This window comes from Telopea speciosissima, chromosome 1 (assembly GCF_018873765.1).
Source record: "Telopea speciosissima isolate NSW1024214 ecotype Mountain lineage chromosome 1, Tspe_v1, whole genome shotgun sequence".
Lineage (NCBI taxonomy): Eukaryota > Viridiplantae > Streptophyta > Magnoliopsida > Proteales > Proteaceae > Telopea > Telopea speciosissima.
In genome coordinates this window covers 63,406,169-63,427,320 of record NC_057916.1, presented here as the reverse complement: position 1 = coordinate 63,427,320, position 21,152 = coordinate 63,406,169, and the positions used below count along the sequence as shown (strand labels likewise).

At 38.8% G+C, this 21,152-nt stretch overlaps 1 protein-coding gene across 1 annotated transcript; it reads right to left on the bottom strand.

Moving 5' to 3' along the window:
- Window positions 1-674: 674 nt before the first annotated feature.
- On the bottom strand, window positions 675-21,107 carry LOC122648681 (SNF2 domain-containing protein CLASSY 3-like). The gene is made up of 3 exons (XM_043841901.1): window positions 19,184-21,107; window positions 5,430-5,588; window positions 675-2,667 (listed from the first exon to the last, which is right to left on the bottom strand). The coding sequence occupies exons 1-3, from the start codon at window positions 21,062-21,064 to the stop codon at window positions 862-864; spliced, it is 3,846 nt and encodes a 1,281-aa protein (XP_043697836.1). The 5' UTR covers window positions 21,065-21,107; the 3' UTR covers window positions 675-861.
- Window positions 21,108-21,152: the final 45 nt, after the last annotated feature.

Here is a 21,152-nt window from a genome sequence, read left to right as displayed (position 1 = left end):
TGGCTGTATGAGAGCAAAATTGAAGCTTTAGAGATGGGATGGAGCTGTTGACCACCAAGGGATATTTCTATGCTATATAATAGAGGATCTTTCAGCCACAGCTATAGGATTGATGAGAAGTTATGTTAAGAGCTCATTATATCACAGAACCCTGTGTGGCATATTGTCTCCCACAGAACTACTTATGGTCATATTCCAATGGAATGTGAGAAGTGCTAATGAGGTGGCTGATTACTTGGAAACAGGAGGTTATGCATCCTAGAATGTGTTCTGGAAAAGGTATACAACCCTTTTGAGTTATTCAGTTTGTTTTCTGGTTGGGTGTTGTAAACTTGTAATCTTTTCAGATTTATGTTGGCTCTGAGTCTGTCTCCCTCTTGGGAAGGTGTAGTACTACATTTGTTGCTTCTTTGAATTAATAAAGCTATAAATAATTCCCCAAACTAAACCACCCCCACCACCCCCACCCCCCCAAGAAAAAAAAGGAGACCAAATCACTAAATAAGCTGAGGGTGGTATTGGTGACCTGACTGATATCCTGGGGGGCTATTGAAGAATAAAACTTGCAGTTGCAGAGGAATCAATTGTTCTGAAACTTTTCTTCAGCAGTAGTTACTGTCAATATTCTTTAGACAAACTTATCAATTAGTCAAGGGCTAATAAAACAAACATAGTTAATGGAGAACTTACCATTCTGAACAGTTGGAAGTTGACTATAAGAAAATTTTCTGAGGCCTCTTGACTTCTAGGCCCCGTTACAGCTGGACTTCATTTTCAGATGTCAATGAATAAGGATCTAACAGAATTTCTCATAAATATCTGTTTGAGATCTGCTTATACAATGTCTCTAAATAAATTCAATTACTCCCGTTGGAAAATCATTTCGAATATATTTTTAAGCTTGCTGTTTTGAACCATCTCTCCTAAGATATTATCGTCAGGGACTCTTGATGAAACATTTATCCTCTCACCATGCATGCGCCTTGAAGAAAAAACCAACTTTGATATCTTCTCCTTCTCAACCTGTTTTTCATACTTGTCCTCCTCCTTTGTCCCGAATGTAATGAGATGATATGTGTATACAAATCTCTTCTGCCCAAGTCTATATGCTCGGCTTATGGCCTGCTTCTCAACAGATGGATTCCAGACAGTATCAAGTAGGACAACCCTTGAAGCTCCAATCAAATGTATACCCTCTGAACAAGCCTTTGTTGATGCAAGCAATATCCTTGCGTCGCTTGCCGGGTCATTGAAGCGATTGATGGAGGACTGCTTCTGGTTTGAATTATCTTCTCCATCCATCTGCAATACCTCCTTGCCTTCAACCCAACCAAAGTACGAAAGTTGTTTCTTTAGGAACTTCAATGGTTCAATGTACTGACTGAAAACCAAAACCCTCTCTTTTGTTGGCTTAATAAGCTGGATGAGTTCCATGAGGAACCGTGTTTTCACTCCATCATTGAGGTCGAGTCTCCTGTTTAAATCGTTCTTTCCAAACAAAGGATCCTTGATGTTCATCAACAAAGAAGGATGGACTGAAACTAAAGCCAACTGATGTTCTAGCTCAAATGTATTCGGTACTCTTTTAATTGTATCAAGGAGTTGCTTTTGCAAAGTGGTTGGACGTAAATAAATCGTCCAGTTCCTCAGCCCAGGAAGATTGTCTTTGAGTATTGTACCTCTATGAACATGCACAAAGGGATCAAGCATACCTCTAAGTTTCTGTAGCCCATCATCAGAATTTTTTCCAATAGAACTGGTCAGAGATGACCATTTCCCTTTTGACGGGATCACATCAGTAAACTTTGGCCTCACCAAGCACAAGATGTTGTAGAGCTCTTGAAAATTATTCTGAAATGGAGTTCCTGAAAGGATTATGCGTCTCTCAGTTTCAATTTTGGATAGAGCCTTCCAAATGCCAGTACGATTGTTACGGGGTGTATGCCCTTCATCAAGAATCAAAAGTCCCGGTTTCTCAAGAAGGATCTTCCTGATCTCCTTACTTAGAGTGTCTAGTAGAATCTTTTGTCTTTTCTTACCTCCTTTGGCAGATCCTTGTCCAACGAGTTCCCCAAAGAGACGATAACTAATCCCTAAGATGCTCATCTGTGTTGACCAGGAATACAACTTCAACATGCGTTTCTGGTTGACACTTCCGTACCGCTGCGCCAAGCCAAGGACAATTGGAATTTCTTTCCCAGAGATCTCACTCTTATTCAGATTATGGAATGGAATGTCAATTTTCCACTTCTTGAACTCTTCCTCCCAAGTGAGGAGAATGCTGGTCGGAGCAATAATCACTGGTCGGCAGTCTGGGTACACTTTCATGTATGTCATGAGAAAGACTATGGTTAAGAGGGTCTTCCCTGTTCCCGGGGCATGTGAAATTACACACCCACCCACACCATCAGAACTTCTGGACTTATTCAACATCTCAAGTTCAATGCCCCCCGCTAAGTTTTTCCACATAAACTCAAAACCTTCACACTGGTGTGGATACATTCTCTTTCTGAGGCCAGGAATGATGTCCCACACAGTGCCTTCAGCAAAAATATGTGAATAGTGGGAAGCACCAACATCATCTCGAAAGTCAAGCTCATCCAACATATGGGCATTCCCTTTATCAGAAAAGATTTGCTGGTGTGATCTCTCCGAAGGGCGTCTTCCCTATAACATGCAAAACATACACAAGTAAATGAAAGAGTCGTAGGTGTGGTTAATACACAAATAAATGAAAGAGTCGTATGCAAAAAACTACTCCTAAGTTTGTCCCAAACAGAAGAGGGAGTTAGGTAGGAGGTGAAAGCTTGAAGATTTACAATGTGGAGTCATATTGACCTAAACTATTTGATAAGTAATGAATTAAAAGAAGACTGATTCTTTAGACGGCCCACTTAGGAAGGCTTCATACAGCCTAATTATCTGCCCCATGGCAGATCGGATGGGGGAGGGCAAACTATGAGGTCAGGTAGGGCCTAGGGTCCCACACTCAAATTTCAAGTTTCAGCTCAAATGGAGTTGACCATTGGCAAAATAAAACTTTGAAAACCCACTAAGAAAATAAATTTTTTTTTAAAAACGTTGAAACCAAATGGACGGCTTAAAACACAAGGGAAAATGCCAATATGTGGGCCGGATGACCTGTACTTTAAAAAATTTCACTGAATTTGGTCTGAGATTGAACACATGGCCAATCCAGACCATCCCCTACCTATCCACAGGTCAGAATTGCCATATCACCCTTCCACATGGCACAATTGGGGAGATCACACAAGAAGGCCTTCCAAACTAGCATTATTATCTCCCAGCTAATCGCATCATCTAAAGATTGCATTGACTTGTACATGGTTCATTCTACATGCTCAATTTTCCCAGGATTGGAGAGAGAGAGAGAGATGAAAATGCATAAGCATGTATATCTGCTAACTTACCTGGTTAAAGTAATCCCTTCCCTTCAATTCAGAATCAAATCTAAACAGTTAAATGTAACTTTATAAGACACTTAGATTGTGTTTGATATGTATTCTCAGAATGTAGAATGCATCCCTAACATAGAATGAGGATGCAGTTTGGAATGGGCTATTCTCGTTCTCAGCCAGAATGCGGAATGGCCTACATGGCATGTTCCAGAAAGTTCTCATGCTCTAACATCCTGATGTAGACTGATGGACAAAGCCCAGCCCAAGCTTTTTCTACACATCACTTCATGGGTGTTCAGGCCCATATTATGATAATATTTAGCCCAGATATCCACGCCTATTATGTAATCGACCAGAAGAGATTCTGAGTCAGATTTGTGAGGCCCATAAAGCCCGCGTGTGGAGAAGAGTTTGAAGAATATTATAACAGATTTGTAGGTCCCATTCTGGATTTGCATGGAGATATTTTCTGGAACAGATATTGGCTTGAGTGTGTGGAATCTTCCAGACGATTTTATTGGACTTTAGGAGACAATCTTTTACTTTCTACTTTATTTAGTTTTCATTCTTGTTAAGTAGTTATCAGCTAGATTCTATTTTGTATTCAATTGCTATTTGAGATGCAATCATAGATTAGGATATTTCTAATTTTATTGTAATCAGTATTCCCATAACAATCTTTTACTTTCTACTTTATTTAGTTTTCATTCTTGTTAAGTAGTTATTAGATAGATTCTATTTTGTATTCAATTGCTATTTGAGATGCAATCATAGATTAGGATATTTCTAATTTTATTGTAATCAGTATTCCCATACAAGAGGGAGGTTTTTTATTCTATTAATACAAGAGAAGGGCTGTTACAGCTCCAACAATTTGAGTTTGAAAAAGAGAAAGCTTGGCTTTGAAACCGGTGAGATGCAGCTGCTGTGAGCCTGTGAGAGACAGGCAGGGTGAGAGGCCTTTGTGGAGATAGGTGGGATACCTTCTCTACGGTAGGTGAGATACTTACGTATCCTTCTTATTCCATCTTCGTCTCTACCACCATCTCCTTGTTTCTATTTTGTTTGACTGTTACTGAGATTCACTGGAGAGTCTTGAGACCATCTAAATAAGGTTATTGAAGTGCTGATACGGTTCTGTTATTTGTTCGATTAAAAGGGTGTACCCAGTGCATGAGGCTCTTGCCACTGCGGGGTCTGGGGAGGGTCATAATGTACGCAGACCACTTGATCACAATGGAGCAACCTTAACCATTGCACCAAGGCCCGCCCTCATTATTTGTTCCATTATATCCCTTTAATGGCCTGAAATTTGGAGACAAAGTCTTACCTGCGGCACATCTGTTCTGGGTCTTTTGGGGCAGCAACATTCAAGGGTGGATTCCTTAACATCCAACCAGTAACCAGGGATTACTTTTGGGTATGTTTCAACCATGGCCTTAGGCTTCTTTCGATATTAGTTTCAGCCTAATCCAGAGGTTGGATTTTGGCTATAACCCATAGTTGCTAATTTGGACTCCTACCTTCTAATTTTGAGAGCCCCTCATAACTTTTAATCCAGCCATCAGAATTGACTGTAACTTTGAGGAGTTTTTCTACTACTAATATCCTACACTCGACCAAGGTTTGACTTAAATCTGATAAGCAGATTTTGAGTTCTAATTTTCCTCTCAAATCTGGTACAATTAACGTCCTGCTATCCTGGTTATGCCTTGGTTTCCTGGTCATTAATAGTTTGGTGATTAGGACTCCACCACATCCATGAATTTTTTTTTTTTTTTTGGGGGGGGGGGGGGGGAAGGGGTCTCAGAATGTGTTCTCAACCTAAAATGCATTCCAGGAATGCATACCAAACACAGCCTTATTATACCATATAAACATCAGAAAAACATCATTGCATAAAAAAAGACCAAACTTACAACATTTCATACAGTTACAGTCTTACCCTCCTTTTTGTCACAGGAAAATAATGAAAAAGGGCCAATCTGATAATTAAATGTCATAACTTACCCATGTCGGTAATATAAATTTAAGCTCGAGCTTCACGAAAGAGCAAATTCTACATCGGATTCCAATGTTCTCATCAAGGATGAGCTGATGCTTCCCTTGACTGCAAAGAGTAGCTGGATCGGTTTCAGTGTCAGGTATATTGGTGTCTCCATCGTCAACCTGCAGACATCATCAGACCATTATGCTAGAGCACCTAGATATCAATTCATTATATCATGGGAAAGAACCAATTTTAGAATTTAACAAAGTTTGACAATAAGAATATATACTAAAATAGAGAGACCAAACAATTCAAACATAAAAAGAACACTGTCACAGAAGGACAACAAAAGGAATGAGAAATACAAAGGTTAAAATATTTTGTGCTTAACAGTTAAAGCTATAGTACAACTGTCAATGACCTATTGTCTGCAAAAAAGATTCACCCAGGCAGCTTCCAGCTGTACAGAAGATGACCACCAGAAGTTAATAAGGAAAACAATTAAGTTACCTAAATAAATATGACAACTGATAATGGAAGACAAGCAGCAGAACATAGTTGTCAAGGCGTGGCCTACGCGTCCAGGCGGGATTCCAAGTTTTGGGCGGTCTCCCGCCTTATTCTAACTTAACATGGCGTGCACCTTGGGACGCTTAGCTCTTTGGGCAGTCATTTTACTTATACTATTTTTCCTCTAATAATGTTGTTTCTAAATAAGAAAGAAATCGCTTCAATAGTTCACTTCTCTTGTTTACTTAAGTTCCCCCACCCAAAAATAATGCTGTTTCTAACATAATGTTGTTGCTGTAATGTTGTAATGATTTAAATATAGTGGCAAATTAGTGCACAGATTCAACTTGTATTGTTGGTGATGTAATGCTGTAAGCATAATTATATTATTGCTATACCAGATAAATGAATACATAAAAAAAATACTAGAGCACTTAGGCGACAGCTGGGCGGGCACCTAGGGGTGGCCCTCCAACGCCTTGGGTCGTCAAGGAGCCTTGACAACTATGTAGCAGACTCTCTTTCGGTCCATGATGTACAAATTAAACATTCAGGTATGGCATGCACCAATAAGGAGACCTAAATCAATGGATTCAACCTAGGAAAATCATCTGGGACATAAGTTAGATGTCTGATTCTCTCACTAATAGAGTTTTTTTTGGCATAGTGAAAAATCTCTGGTTCTCTCAGGTGGATGTAGGAATTCGTGTCGAACCACGTTAAAAATTCTCGGTTTGTGAGTGATTGTTTGCTTGGTTTCTTCCTTGTGGTTGCGCATTTGCCCCCAACAGATGCAATCTAGGAAGCCTACATCCACCCAAGACAACTACACAGAAAAAACTCTCTACACCACTCTCCACCTCAATGTGATCTAACCTTGCTTGTCTCTAGGGTTTTTCCACAAAGAGAATATTTAGAAAACCCTTAAAAACCTAATCCCCACACAATTACAATTTTACCCCTATTGTTGGAATATGTACACCAGAATACCATGGGGGTATTCTGGTCTTTTGGGTGTTTTATTTATTCTTTATTTATGTATTTATGAGCAAGGGTAGAAATGTAATTAGGGTTGTGACACTGTTCATGTGAACAGTATGTGAACAGTGTCGTGAATAGTGTTTCCCCTTGTAATCTCTTTTATTATTATAAATAGAGAGCTTGACTGATCTCATTGATCATTTCAAGCCATTCTCCCATTCTCGGTTCTGCTAACATGGCATCAGAGCCAATTCTCTGATCTAGGTTAGAAAAAAACCTTCTTTTCTTCCATCACCTTCTCCCACCTTTCTCTCTCTCTGTCTCTCGGCTTCTCCTTCTTCTGCTTTTTCCTCTTCTCATCCTTATAAGGGGGCAGCACTAATGAGGAAACACCTAATCCAATGATTTAGTTGCTACCCTCCTCCCAATCTATTTTTTTTTCATAACCTAAATTCTAATCGATACTGCTGGAACCATACCTGCGATATTGGAGCTTTCCAGAATTTTGAAGATCAGATTCCTCACATGAAGGCTGATCCTCCATTGTTGGAGCTCCCTCTGCTTTCTTTTCCAGCACCTATCTACCTCTTCTATCTACTACACTCTCTTTTCTTTTCCAGCTTGGTTCACCCAATTGATCTCACCTTTTTAGGGTTTTTCAAAACCCTGACTCCAATCGATTTTAGGATTCCTCCTTTCAGTTGATGCTGATTTTTTGTGGGTTGTTTTCCTCCAATACAAGGACCACTTGACCTCAATATTGCACCTTTTCAAGTTGTTTTGAAGATCCCTACCCCTACCGATCTCTACTTTTTAGGGTTTTCCAAAACCTTGACACAAATCGATTTTTTGGGATAGGGATGAGCTGCTATAGTGCTTTGGAGGTGGTTCTAACATTGAAAGAGACACTCTAATTCATCAATTCATGGCTTGAAGAAGATCTATTTACTGCGATAGCTGCTGCCCTACTTTTCTGCAAATTTTTTGGTGTCTCTCTCTCTTGAAGACCAAGTCTCATTCTAACTGGAGATTGGTTGTTTGCATTGGAGGTCCCATTCAAGCAGTACTAATCAGCATCTATTGCAAGTCTACATCAGCAATTGAAGCCCCCTTTCCCTATATCGATCTCAATTTCAGGGTTTTCCAAAACCCTCCTTAGGGTTAGGGCTGTACTATCAAGCTGATTTTTTGAGGGGTGTCTTATACATACCGGAGGAGTGTTCGACCCAAATTTCAGCATTATCCTTGGAGTATTTTTTTAACAAATTCAGGTTTCTTTCTTATGATTGATTTCTCCAACTATCAACCTATATTTATTTGGTTCCTCTGTGACTGGCTGCATCAATTCCTATTGGATCTGCTGAGTTATTGTCTTCTACTTGCTGGTTCTATTGAGCTTTACTACATCCCTTACTGGTTCTGTTGATTGGCTTCTGTAAGCATGACTGGTTAACTTGTTACTACTACCTTTATGAGGACTACTGCTGCCCTGGTTTTGAAACTGAGTATCCTACTATTGGAGATCGAAGTTCTTTTACATTGTTGAAGAGTTGAATCTACTACCTTGGAGATCAGTTTATTTGGGATAACAACAGTGTGTTCATGGTTATTGGTTGCGACTATGAATCTATTCAGTTGTGTGAAGCTTTTCTACTGGTTCATATCCAGCTTACTTTGAGAACTTGATCCGAGCATTGTTCTCTAATTTAGATCTGGTCCAAGTTTTTCTAGAAGCTTATTACATCAATTCTGCCCAGATATCTTTATCAGTTCTATTCAGCATATGGGAGTTTATAGATTGGAGTTTTGCACACTGGTTCTTCCTTGTTTGAAGATTGCTCAAGCCTTGAAGATTGGAGCCTTTCCTTGCTTCAAATCAGATCTGTTTTCTTATTAGATCTGCAAATTGGAGTTTGGTGTTTCTCCCATGCAGGAGTTTCCATCCAAGAAGTTTGTTTGATCGATTGAAGAAGGTCGAAAATTGCTATGTTGCATTGTTTTTTCTCCATGATTCTTTGTCCCACTGCCTTTTTCACTTACCCATCTCCCATATCATACCTTTGGCATTTACCCATAACCACTTTGAAAGTTTATGGTATACTCTAATTTGCCATTCGTTCTTTTTTAATTATCCATAGCACCTTTGGAAATATTCTAGAACATCATACTTTTGCCCTATTTCTTACATCATCTTTGTTATTTGTCCACGTGTACTACTACAGGTAAGGGGGGGGGATTATGTAAAATACACCTGTAGACACTGCAGAATGCAGAACGTGCAGGAACATTGGTGCAAAACATAGAAGATTAGTGTTTCTCCACCATTGCCATTGGGTATTCTTTGTTATTGGGTTGAGTTTGCTGTAAGGGGGAGATTGAAGTATTGAGAGTATTGAAGATATTTGGTTGTTGCCTGCCTATTTGAGGATTACAGTGCCTATTTGAGGATTTATAGTTGGGTTGATTCAGTTGTTTCCGCTGCTTGCTGTGCTAGTTTTTCAATTCAAGATTTTACGTCACTATGACACTCTGAGATTCATCACTGGACAGCTATTGAAGATTGGTGAAAACTTTGTTGATCAAGTCTACCTAGGTTTTGAAGATCAATTATTTCAAGTTCTTGAAGATTTATTTGGGAGCTTCATTCATCCGTCTATGTGTCAAGCTGGAATGGAATTTGCTACAACTCTGTTACTCCCTATTTTGTTCAAGTTGGGCATTAGTGCCGTATATGCGCCAACTTGAGGGGGCGTGTTAGAATGTTGGAGTGTTAGCATTTTTTTTTCTTATTAGTTCAAGCTGGAGCTTCTTTACTTATTTGTATACTCCAGCTTGAGGGGGAGTGTTGGAATATGTACACCAGAATACCATGGGGGTATTCTGGTCTTTTGGGTGTTTTATTTATTCTTTATTTATGTATTTATGATAGAAATGTAATTAGGGTTGTGACACTGTTCATGTGAACAGTACGTGAACAGTGTCGTGAATAGTGTTTCCCCTTGTAATCTCTTTTATTATTATAAATAGAGAGCTTGACTGATCTCATTGATCATTTCAAGCCATTCTCCCATTCTCGGTTCAGCTAACACCTATACATATAATGGACCCAAAAACCCAACTCAATGAAGTGAAGCACTGTTACCCCACACAGAATAAGTACAACTCACAACTCTCAGAATAAGTAGAGCCACCAGTGAACCAAATTTATCTCATTCTCGGAGAAGTACATCTCTGATTAAACACAATGGAGGAAATGAGAACATAATGGCTGTAGCAATTAGATTGGTAGTGAATATAATTAACACCATGGCACCATTGCTGCCCAGTTACTGGCTTCAAGTTATGTATGAAATACTACTCTTCTTAAAAGATTTTAGCAATATTCATTCTGATCTTTTAATGGCATAGAGAGCAACTTATCTGGACTTCTTTATTCATGATGCTTACCTATTCAAGGGTACTATATTGCACCTACCCAGCATTCTGGAACTGCATGCTAGAGGGAGATACAACATCCACTGCGGCAAGACCGAATATAGGTTTGTACCTAGTTTTCCTAGAATATTGCAAGGAAAAGATTCCATATAATGTGGTTATCGATCAATTTTCTAGAATGGCACACTTCATACATGTAAAATCCATGCAGTTAACATTTCTACACTCTTCATTTAATAGGTGGTCCATTCAAAAGGGCTGCCACTTGGGCATTCACTATTTTCTTGGATAGGGAGGAAAAGTTCATGAGCAATTTTTGGCATACATCAAGGCAATAACTAAGGAAGAATTTCCATCCCAATTGACTTGACACATGAAGGTCATCAAAAGGAGATTGTGCAATTAATTGGTGCTTATTCTACACAATTGAACAGTATAGTACAAGTGACTATTTTTTGCACAACAGTTTGGTTAATCGAATGACGGGTAATAGCTCTTTCCAGATTGTGATGGGTATTCAGCCCAAGAAGCCCACAGATTGGTTCCATCATCAATGAAAGCAAGACAGTAAGCATCACAAGAACTTTACCAAGCACAAAAAAGAGCTCTGTAAAGAAGGGATACGAAGGACGGTGATCAGCAACACATCATATAAATCTATAACGACTCATTGTTGTTTTCTGAACCCACTGAGAGTGGTACGGTGATGATCTGAATAGGGCATGAACACTTACTTTCCTGTAAGCATCCAAAAGAAGCTTATTGATGCAGGATAGGATTAACAGTCCATGATGACAAAGGAAAGTAAAAAATAAATAGATTAGGGTTGCTATGAAGGCTCTCTTTGGTATAGTTAATATTCATGTTTATCTGAGACATAAAACATAACTAGAGGCGTTTGGTATGATTTATGACCCCTATTTCTCATTAATATAAATCAATATACCAATAAATTCATAAAGAGGCGAAGAGGTGTATATGATTTATTGGCATAAACTGTTTACAGTTATTTGTCCGTTGGATGTTTAATGAACATGTGCTAAATTGGTTATTAAGTAAGGGTAACATGGTAAGAACAAAGATTTTTATAATAAGTCTTCACTTTGCATCTTCCCACCCCTTACAACTTCAAATAATATAATATATTAAAATAATATAGTATGTTTATTATATAATATAATAATATATTTATATACAACAACAGCCTTCCTTTTTATATTATACATTATATAATATATCTAATATTGTCCTGTGAGCTTATTTGCCCTAGGGTAAGGTGGTGGAGCTTAAACGGAGATACTTTGAAATCATTTATTAATGAAGTGGTCAAACAAGGAAAGTGGGACTTTGAGGGAGACACTAATACGATGTTAAATGAGATGACTACTTGTATTAAGAAGGTTGCTAAAGCTGTCCTAGGCAAGTCAAAAGGAAAAATTTCATTCTTCTAGAGAGACTTGGAGGTGGGATGACGATGTTCAAACAACCATTTAGATTAAGAAAGCTAATTTTAAGACATGGCAAAGAACTAAGGATGTAGAGGATCTACAAAGGTATAAATTTGCAAAAAAATGAAGCTAAGAAGATTGTAGGAAAAGCAAGGGGCGAAGAAATATGAAGGCCTTTATAACAATCTGAACACAAAGGAAGGGGAAAAAGCTATTTATAAAATAGCTAAAGTGAGGGAAAGCAAGAGTAGAGATCTTGGCCATGTTAGATGTATTAAAAATGAAGATGGTAAAGTACTAGTAAAGGATGGGGACATTAAGAAGAGATGGGAAGGTTATTTCTACAACCTACTAAATGAACACACTTCGAGTAATAGTGTTCTGGAAGACTACATTATCCATAAAGACACCACATGTCGTAGATATATACGAAGAATTAGGGTGTCTGAAGTAAAAGAAACTTTAAGGAGAATGAAAGTAGGCAAGGCACAAGGTCCAGATGAGATCCCAATAGAAGTGTGGAAGAGCTTAGGAATCTGTGGTTTATCTTGACTAACCAAGCTATTTAATAAGATTATGAGTATAAGGGTAAGGAAACAGCCTCTCTGCTTCGCAGAGGTAAGGCTGCGTACATTATAACCCTCCCCAGACCCCGCAGTGGCGGGAGCCTTGTGCACTGGGTATGCTCTTTATGAGTACAAGGAAAATGCCAGATGAATGGAAGAGAAGCATCGTGGTTCTGATTTACAACAATAAAGGGGATAGTCAGAGTTGCAATAATGGCGGAGCCTCGTGCACTGGGTACGCCCTTTTTTTTTTTTAATTCATAGTTGCAATAACTATAGAGGCATAAAACTAATGAATCATACTATGAAATTATGGGAGAGGGTTATTGAAACCCATTTGAGACAAGAAGCTACTATTATAGACTATAGAGAACCAATTTGGTTTTATGCAAGGAAGATCCACAACGGAAGCTATTTACCTACTTCGGAGACTTATGGAAAGATTTAGAAATTGCAAGAAGGATCTTCATATGGTCTTTATTGACCTAGAAAAAGCTTATGACAGAATCCCTACTAGAAAAGTGTTTCAAGTAAATATGGGGACATAATTAAAGATATGTATAATGGCGCAGTGACAAGTGTAAGAACTGTGGGGGAGGGGCAAAGGTAGTGAACTCCCAATTAAAATTGGGTTACATCAAGGATCAGCTTTAAGCCCTTATTTGTTTGCATTTATCATGGATGATTTAACTAGAGACATTCAAGATGAGGTTCATTGGTGTATGTTGTTTGCTAATGATATTGTTTTGGTGGATGAGACAAAAGCAGGGATTAACACCAAGTTAGAGTTGTGGAGATCAACCTTAGAATCAAAAGGTTTTAAGATAAGTAGAACGAAGGCGGAGTATATGGTGTGTAACTTTAGTTACACTAGGACGGATAATTAAGTGGTGAAAATTGATGAGAAAGAGAGAGAGATATTCCGTAAAGTGATTATTTTAAGTATCTTGGCTCAATCATAAATAAAGAAGGTGATATAGAGAATGATGTTTCATTGAGAATTAAAATAGGACAGATGAAGTGGAGAGGTGCTCTAGAGTGTTGTGTGATCGGTGAATTCCTTTAAAACTTTAAAGGAAATTTTTATAGGATAGTCATACGACCAGCTATGATGTATGGTGTTGAGTGTTGGGCAGTTAAGAAGCATCATATAGATAAACTCAATGTAGCGGAGATGAGGAAGTTGAGATGGATGAGTGGAACTAGGAAGGATAAAGAAAAGAATGATCATATTAGAGCTGGTTTAGGAGTAGTTCTGATACATAATAAGCTACGAGAAAGTCGTTTGAGGTGGCATGACCATGTTCAACGGAGGCCTTTGGATGCTCCAGTACGGAGGAGTGATTTGATTCAGATTGAAGGAATTAAAAGAGCTAGGGGTAGACCTAAGATGGCCTTAGCAGAAGTGGTGAGGAAAGACATGCATAGTTTAGGCCTTGTAGCAAGTATGACCTCAAATAGAGGAGATTGGAGGGCAAGAATCCATGTAGCCGACCCCATTTAGTTGGTATAAGGCTGAGTTGTTGTTGTTGATCTAATATTATATATACAACACAATATATATAATTTACTATAATAATATACTATATTATGTTATAATATATTAAGAGGGCAGGCCTTGGTGCAACGGTTAAGGTTGCTCCATCGTGACAAAAAAAGGTCACGGGTTCGAGTTTGGAAACAGCCTCCCTGTGAAAGCAGGGGTAAGGCTGCGTACATTATGACCCTCCCCAGACCCCGCAGTGGTGGGAGCCTCGTGCACTGGGTATGCCTTTTTTTATTATGTTATAACATATTATATACTAATGTATTAGCCAATTAGGAGATGATACATTACCCAGCTGGCATTGCCAAAATTTATCTCACCTCTACAAGAGGCAGCTGGCTAGGTTGTGCTTTCAAAAGGAACAATTTCTTTACCAGTATTAACAATAAACCAGCAAGTAATCACAGATATAGTTATTGAAACTAATAAAATAGTGATTGGATAAGAAGTAGAGACCAAAAATTAAGCAGATTGAAAGGATTCTGGATCAATAAATATTCTGGTTCAAGAAAAGCAACTATTAATAGCCTCAGGTAAAGAACTCAGGGAAGTTCAATAGAGAATTGACAACCAAGGCTAAACAGGAAAAAGGAATATATCTCAGATCAATGAAACAGAAAACAAATCTGAAAAATATCTGATATAAAACACCGGCAGTGTTATGTAATAAGCAGTAGCTGATGCAAGACAGCAGCAATATGATTTAATAAAAGCCTGACCACAGCCTCGGAGCACCAAGGTGCTACCAAGTTCTCAAATGCAATCTTATAAGAAGATCAAAATCTCATTATAACCATAGTTGTCATGGAACCAAGGCGAGCCAAAGCAATGGCAAGGGGGCATTGGGCCTCAACATGGGCTTATTCCTAAATGGTGGGCCTCCAAAAGGACATGGACTTGGGCCTTCTGTGAGCTCCATTTTAAGCCTCCTCCATTAGTATCCTCTGGGCCTCTGGCCATTGGTGGACAGCTGAAAAATATTATAATTTGTGATCCTGTACAGCTGTACTAGATACCCACGGTATTAAGCAAAGAAGGATAGAATCTTGATAATTCATATGCACTTTTATTTAGAATTTGTCATTAAGTAGTTTGGACAACTTGGGCCTCAACATGGGCTTATTGTGGGCCTCCAAAAGGACTTGAACTTGGGCCTTAAGAGCAAGGTTTAAAGTATCGGAATCAGGTATCGTATCAGAAGGGTGATTTTAAGAGATATATCCTCCTGTATGGGAGAGATGCAAGATACGCTAAAGATACGTATGAAAATGCTCAAGAAATGTAAGGAAATGGTCAGGATATATACAAAATACAGTTTTGAAGTATAAAACACTATAAATAAGTAAACTGTAAAAAATATTATGAATAAAAGGAGAACAAAGTACAACGAGACAAGTGCATTCAATTGATTATGTATAAAGGATGAGGTTTATTACATGTACTAATAACAATTTTTTTAGGTATCATATCAGTACCTAAGATATGATACGTATCAGTTAGTATCAGCGGATATGGTGGGATACTTAAAACCTTGCTTAATAAAGTTCCATCCTAGCATCTTTCATTTGTATCCAAGGATCGAGATCTCGGGTTTGGACCTGGCTTCGGTCAGGCCCGAAACCAAGATGTGCCAGATCTTGTTCTGAGGTTTCGGCCCTGGGCCTCCCTAGGTTGAAACCCAGGGTCGAAACCTTCGACCCTGGGTTTCATTTCGGCAGGCCCGAAACTGAGACAACTCGGAGATTTCAGTTAGTTTCGACTAAGATTTAGTTCCTTGTTTGAATCCTTGGCCCATTGTTAGTGTCACCTTAATTTTTTTCCTCCTCCAATGCCTAGAATCACCTAAAAACCGTGACAATTTGGTATCCTAGATACATGTACTAGTTACCAGAGCATTAAACAGAGAAAATGAGTGTAATTAGAGTAGGATTTCTTCATTGTTTACCAAGTAATTTAGAAGTCTATAACTAGGTCTGTGACCCAATGTTTTGAGTCGAATTAATTATTGAAAAGAAGATTACTGGAGATATGAAACTGAAAAGAACAAGTTCTGCTTGCCTCAGGAAGGAATATGATCTACTCATATCTTAATTGATCTTGTTATTTCAACTCAGCTCAACTCAACTAAACCTTATCCCAACTAAATGGGATGGAAGACATGGACTATGTTTCACCATTCTATTCAGAGCCTTACTTGTTAACAACCCTAATCCCTGCATGCCTTCTCTTTCACTTCTCCCAAAAATCACTTTAAGCTTCCCTCTTTCTCTTTTTGCTCCTGCAATCTAATCTCCTAAATCTCTTCTTCTTTATTTCTGTTTTTACTTAAATAACAAGATTTCCATGTGTACATATTCTCACTTCTTTCAGCTCTATATCTCTTAATAGTTGTTAATTCCATAATTCTGTTAGGATCTAACATGTGTACAATCTTTGCTTGTTTTAAAACATGGCAAAGGTCTAAAGAGGTAGAGGATCTAATGAGATACAAACTAGCCAGAAACAAAGCTAAAATGATTGTGGAGAAAGCGGCGAAGAAATATGATGATTTCTATAATAATCTGAATTTGAAGGATGGGGAAAAACCTATTTATAAGATAGCTAAAGTGAGAGAAAGGAGGATCCGAGATTTAGACCATGTTAGATGTATTCAAAGTGAGGATGGTAGAGTACTAATAAAAGATGAGGACATTGAGGAGAGGTGGAAAGAGTACTTCTACGGGCTTCTTAGTGGAGACTCCTTTGGTAGGGCTGCGGAAAGCGATATTATTCATAAGGATACTTCGCGTAGATATATACGCTAAATAAGGAATTAAGGATACATGAAGTTAAAGAAGCGATAAGAGGGATGAAATTAGGCAAGGCTCCAGGCCTAGACGAGATCCCAACTGAGGTATGGAAGATTGTAGGATTTTGTGGTCTTTCGTGGCTAACCAAGTTGTTCAACAAGATTATGACCACTAGGAAAATGCCAGATGAATGGAGAAGAAGCATTCTGGTCCCAATTTATAAAAACAAAGGAGATATTCAGAATTGTAATACTACAGAGGCATAAAGTTAATGAGTCATACAATGAAGCTTTGGGAGAGAGTTATTGAAACCCACCTGAAAAAGGAGACAACTATTTCGAAAAACCAATTTGGGTTTATACCAGGAAGATCCTCGATGGAGGCAACTTTCCTACTAGAAGACTCATGAAAAGATATAGAGAGGGCAAGAAGGAACTCCATATGGTCTTTATAGACCTAGAAAAAGCCTACAATAGAGTCCCTAGAGAGTTAATCTGAAATATTCTAGAGAAGAGAAGAGTGTCATGTAAATACATAGACGTTATTAAAGATATGTATGCTGATGTGGTAACTAGCGTTAGAATGCAGGGGGCCAAGGAAGTAAATTCCTTATCTCAATGTTATACCAGGGATCAGCCTTAAGCCCTTATCTGTTCGCACTTATCATGGATGACTTAACCAGAGGCATACAAGATGAGGTCTCATGGTTTATGATCTTTGCAGATGATATTGTATTGGTAGATGAGACAAAAGCAGGGATTAACACCAAATTGGAACTATAGAGATCAACTTTGGAATCAAAAGGTCTAAAGATAACTAGAACTAAGACCGAATATATAGTGTGCACTTCAGCAACTCTGAGATGGAAAATGAGGTGGTGAATATTGGTGAGAGGGAGATCCCGCAAAGTGAGCACTTCAGATATTTGGGATCAATCGTAAATGAGGGCAACATAGAAGACGATGTTACCAAGAGGATTAAAATAGGGTGGATGAAGTGGAGAGGTGCATCCGGAGTTCTATGTGATCGACGTATCCCTTTAAAGCTTAAAGGAAAATTCTATAGGGCTGTCATTAGACCAGCTATGATGTACGGTGCAGAATGCTGGGCTGTGAAGAAGTGGCATATAGATAAACTTGGTGTTACTGAGATGAGGATGTTGAGATGGATGTGTGGGAAAACTAGGAAGAATAAAGTAAGGAATGGCCATATTAGAGTTGGGTTGGGTGTAGCTCCGATCCATGACAAACTTAGAGAGTCATTTGAGGTGGTTTGGCTATGTTCAACGAAGGCCTCTGGATGCCCCAGTTTGGAGGAGTGACCTGATTCAGATTGAGGGAACCAAAAGGGCCAGGGGCAGACCTAAGATAACCATTGGAGAAATGGTGAAGAAAGACATGCTTAGCTTAGGCCTTGTTCCTGGTATGACTTCAAATAGAGCAGATTGGAGAGTAAAGATCCATGTGGTCGACCCCATATAGTTGGACCATGATGTTGTGATGTTGTTTTACACTCATTTTTCAAGACCAAGAGCAGAATGTTGGGCAATTAAGAAGCAGTATGTAGTTGAAAAGGGTCGATGCCCTAGAGTTTGTGTCAATGTTGAATGCCACTTCCTTTACTTTTATATTTTTGATAGTTTGTCTCTTCTTGGATCCATGTAGCCAACCCCATTAAGTTGGGATAAGGCTGAGTTGTTGTTGTTGTAATTCCATAATTCGTTTAGATACCTTAATCCCAATTATTTTTCCTGAACCTAAACCCAATTTCAGCACCAAAATAAACATGTCCATACTCCATAGCCCATAGCCAACCTGAAATCTCAACTCCCAAATATCCAAAATAGATGATGTACTACTTTGTTCTTTTCAGGTTCAACCACCTAACTGAATGCGAAGCCCTATAAAACCCTCCTAACCTGAACCCATTCTACTTAATTTTAAGTACAAAGTTGCAATCTTAAGGCTTTTTAATTATTAATTTTGAGAAGCCCAGCCAGCATGGTAGCAGTAAATAGATTGTAAAAAAAATATATCTTTACAAAATGATAAAGCTTTGAACCTCCATCTCAACGTAACTGTGGCTCTCATTTAGAGAGATTGACTACTTGCATTGCAAGTGGGTCCCAACTAGGACATCCAAGGCCAGAATTCGAGCCAGTTGAATAGGTCTCAGAATCCCTACCCCTACGCCTTGGGTCAAATAGTCGCCATGACAACTATGAATGGACTCCTTTGAATAAGGAACAACTATTATAGGCAAAATCTAAATTGTTTAAACTAGTCATTGTTGACATCTCTGATGTGGTAAGACTGATCTAATCATATATATACTTGTAACAGCAGAAAATTTTTGGTCCATGATTATAAATAAATTATTGGGCATACTACAACATAGAAATGTTAAAGGATGGATTTTTCAAAAAAAATAAATAAAATAATTGAATTTGTCAAGCTAGAAGTTTGGGTTTTGTTAGCTTTCTGTTTATGCTAAACTTACCAGAGAAGAACCAAAGGAACCAATCTCACTGGAATTAAGAGCAAAATCAAACTCCGCCCACAGCCGATCCAGTTCTTTGTCATAATCTGATTTCTCCTTTGCTACAGGCTTCTCAATTCCAAAATTGAACTTTAATGGAAGCTTCGTCTCAACCTCTGTTTGTTTGGGAATGTTATATTTAGAAGTTAAATTTTCCAAAAGCACTTCCCCTTCCTCTTTATCCCAAATGGAATTTATCATAGCTCTGAAAATCTGATCAACATCTTTTGGTGCACGGACACGCTTTCTCTTTGTGGACTTTCCAACATCCTCTTCCTTTTTCCCCCTATCTTCAATTTGAGCACCATCATGGCTGTTGATGTTATCATCAGTGCCATTATGTGCAACCGCTTCCCCAATACCACCATCTCTGTCGTTTTCATCAATGCTGCAGTTTCCATCATCCTCATTCTCATCCTCATCATTCTCAGTATAAGAGTTATCCTCCTCCACATCAAAACAAATTGGATGACTCAAAGTTCCGAGCTTCTTCTGCTTGTTCTCTGAGCTTGAACCAGTACGTGATCGAGTCCGCTGTGCTACACAATTTCCCCAACCAACTGAATGGGAAGTGCCCTCCTCAATGTCAGAAGGTATCAGAATATCTAACCCAGAATATCTCCTTCTTTTTGTCTGAGACACCACACTTATATGCTTCTCTTCCTCAACATCTTCCCTGTAAGAAGTTGTCTCCTTTATAGGGGAGTCGTTCTTTCCATAATTCTCATCACTACAATCATCAATGTCATCACCAGAGGATTGGGATTCATCCAAAACAATGGGAACAACAGAATCAATATTACTGCCGTTTTGACACCCAGACTTTGTCATTCGAGACCCTACGAATCTCTCTTGCCCCTTTCCAACAACAGTTCTTTCCCTAGCAATTTCAGAATCAGAGGTGCCTTCCTTGTCTTCATCTACACTGGAAGAACTTGATGGCTCTCCATCGGACTTATCTATTCCAAAATCCTCATCTTCAGAGTCGTCATCCATTTCACTGTCATCAGTGGATGATTGGCAAGAATAATCATTCTTGCTACTTGCAATCTTGGCATCAGCGTTGTTTTCCTCGTCTTCTTCTTCAGTGGAAGAACTTGATGGCTCTTTGTGGGACTTATTTATTCCCAAATCCTCATCAACAGCATCATCGTTCTTGCCACTGCCATCACAAGATGTCTGGGTCTCATCTATATCAGTAAAAACAAACTTCTCAACATCCCCCTTATGGACTTGTATCTTTGATCGAGTCCTCCTTGATATGCAATTATATGGAGCAACAGCAACAGCTCCCTTCCTATCACTATCTCCCTCTGTTTCTTCTTCTTCTAAATGGATGTTAGTTTGAACTACATTATCATCCTTCACGCCAAGTAATCCTGAATCCTCTTTCCTCCCCAGGTCGGAATTCTCTAAATTATCAGAATCGGAAGCTCTCTCTTCAGCACCACCCCGACCTCTACATTCTTCATCATCATCATCGCCATCAAGAACAACAATAACAGGTTCATCATTATTTCTATTCGATTTACGTCCCCCATACCCTAAACCTGGAGAAGACCAATCATTGCCTCCATCTCCTGCAAGCCCCTTTCTCTTCCTACTGCTGTTACATCCCTTCAAAGGCCTCGTATTCTCTCCAATGGAAGCAGTTCCGTTAATAAATACAGAATGAGACCTAGTTCTCTTTGCAATATAATTGGGAAAAACTTCCGCCGTTCTACTGGGCGTTTTAGTGTGATCTTTCTTACTGTTACTCCCACCATCACCACCAGACAAACTTTTCTTACTAAATGCGCCGCGAGACTTAGTTCCCTTCATTATAGAGTAGAAAGGATCCATAACCAGGGCAAGAAAAGATCCTTTTTTTCACACAGATTAGGCAAAATCTGTGACGTAATCGAAAAGGAATCGATGATTAAGAAGAAGA

Excerpts from the sequence above, each read along its gene's own strand:
- LOC122648681 (XM_043841901.1), bottom strand. The coding sequence starts at position 21,064 with ATGGATCCTTTCTACTCTATAATGAAGGGAACTAAGTCTCGCGGCGCA. Across the intron at positions 5,589-19,183 it reads GTTCCTTTGGTTCTTCTCTG|GTTGACGATGGAGACACCAA; the intron begins GTAAGTTTAGCA and ends TGATGTCTGCAG. Across the intron at positions 2,668-5,429 it reads AATTTATATTACCGACATGG|GGAAGACGCCCTTCGGAGAG; the intron begins GTAAGTTATGAC and ends TGCATGTTATAG.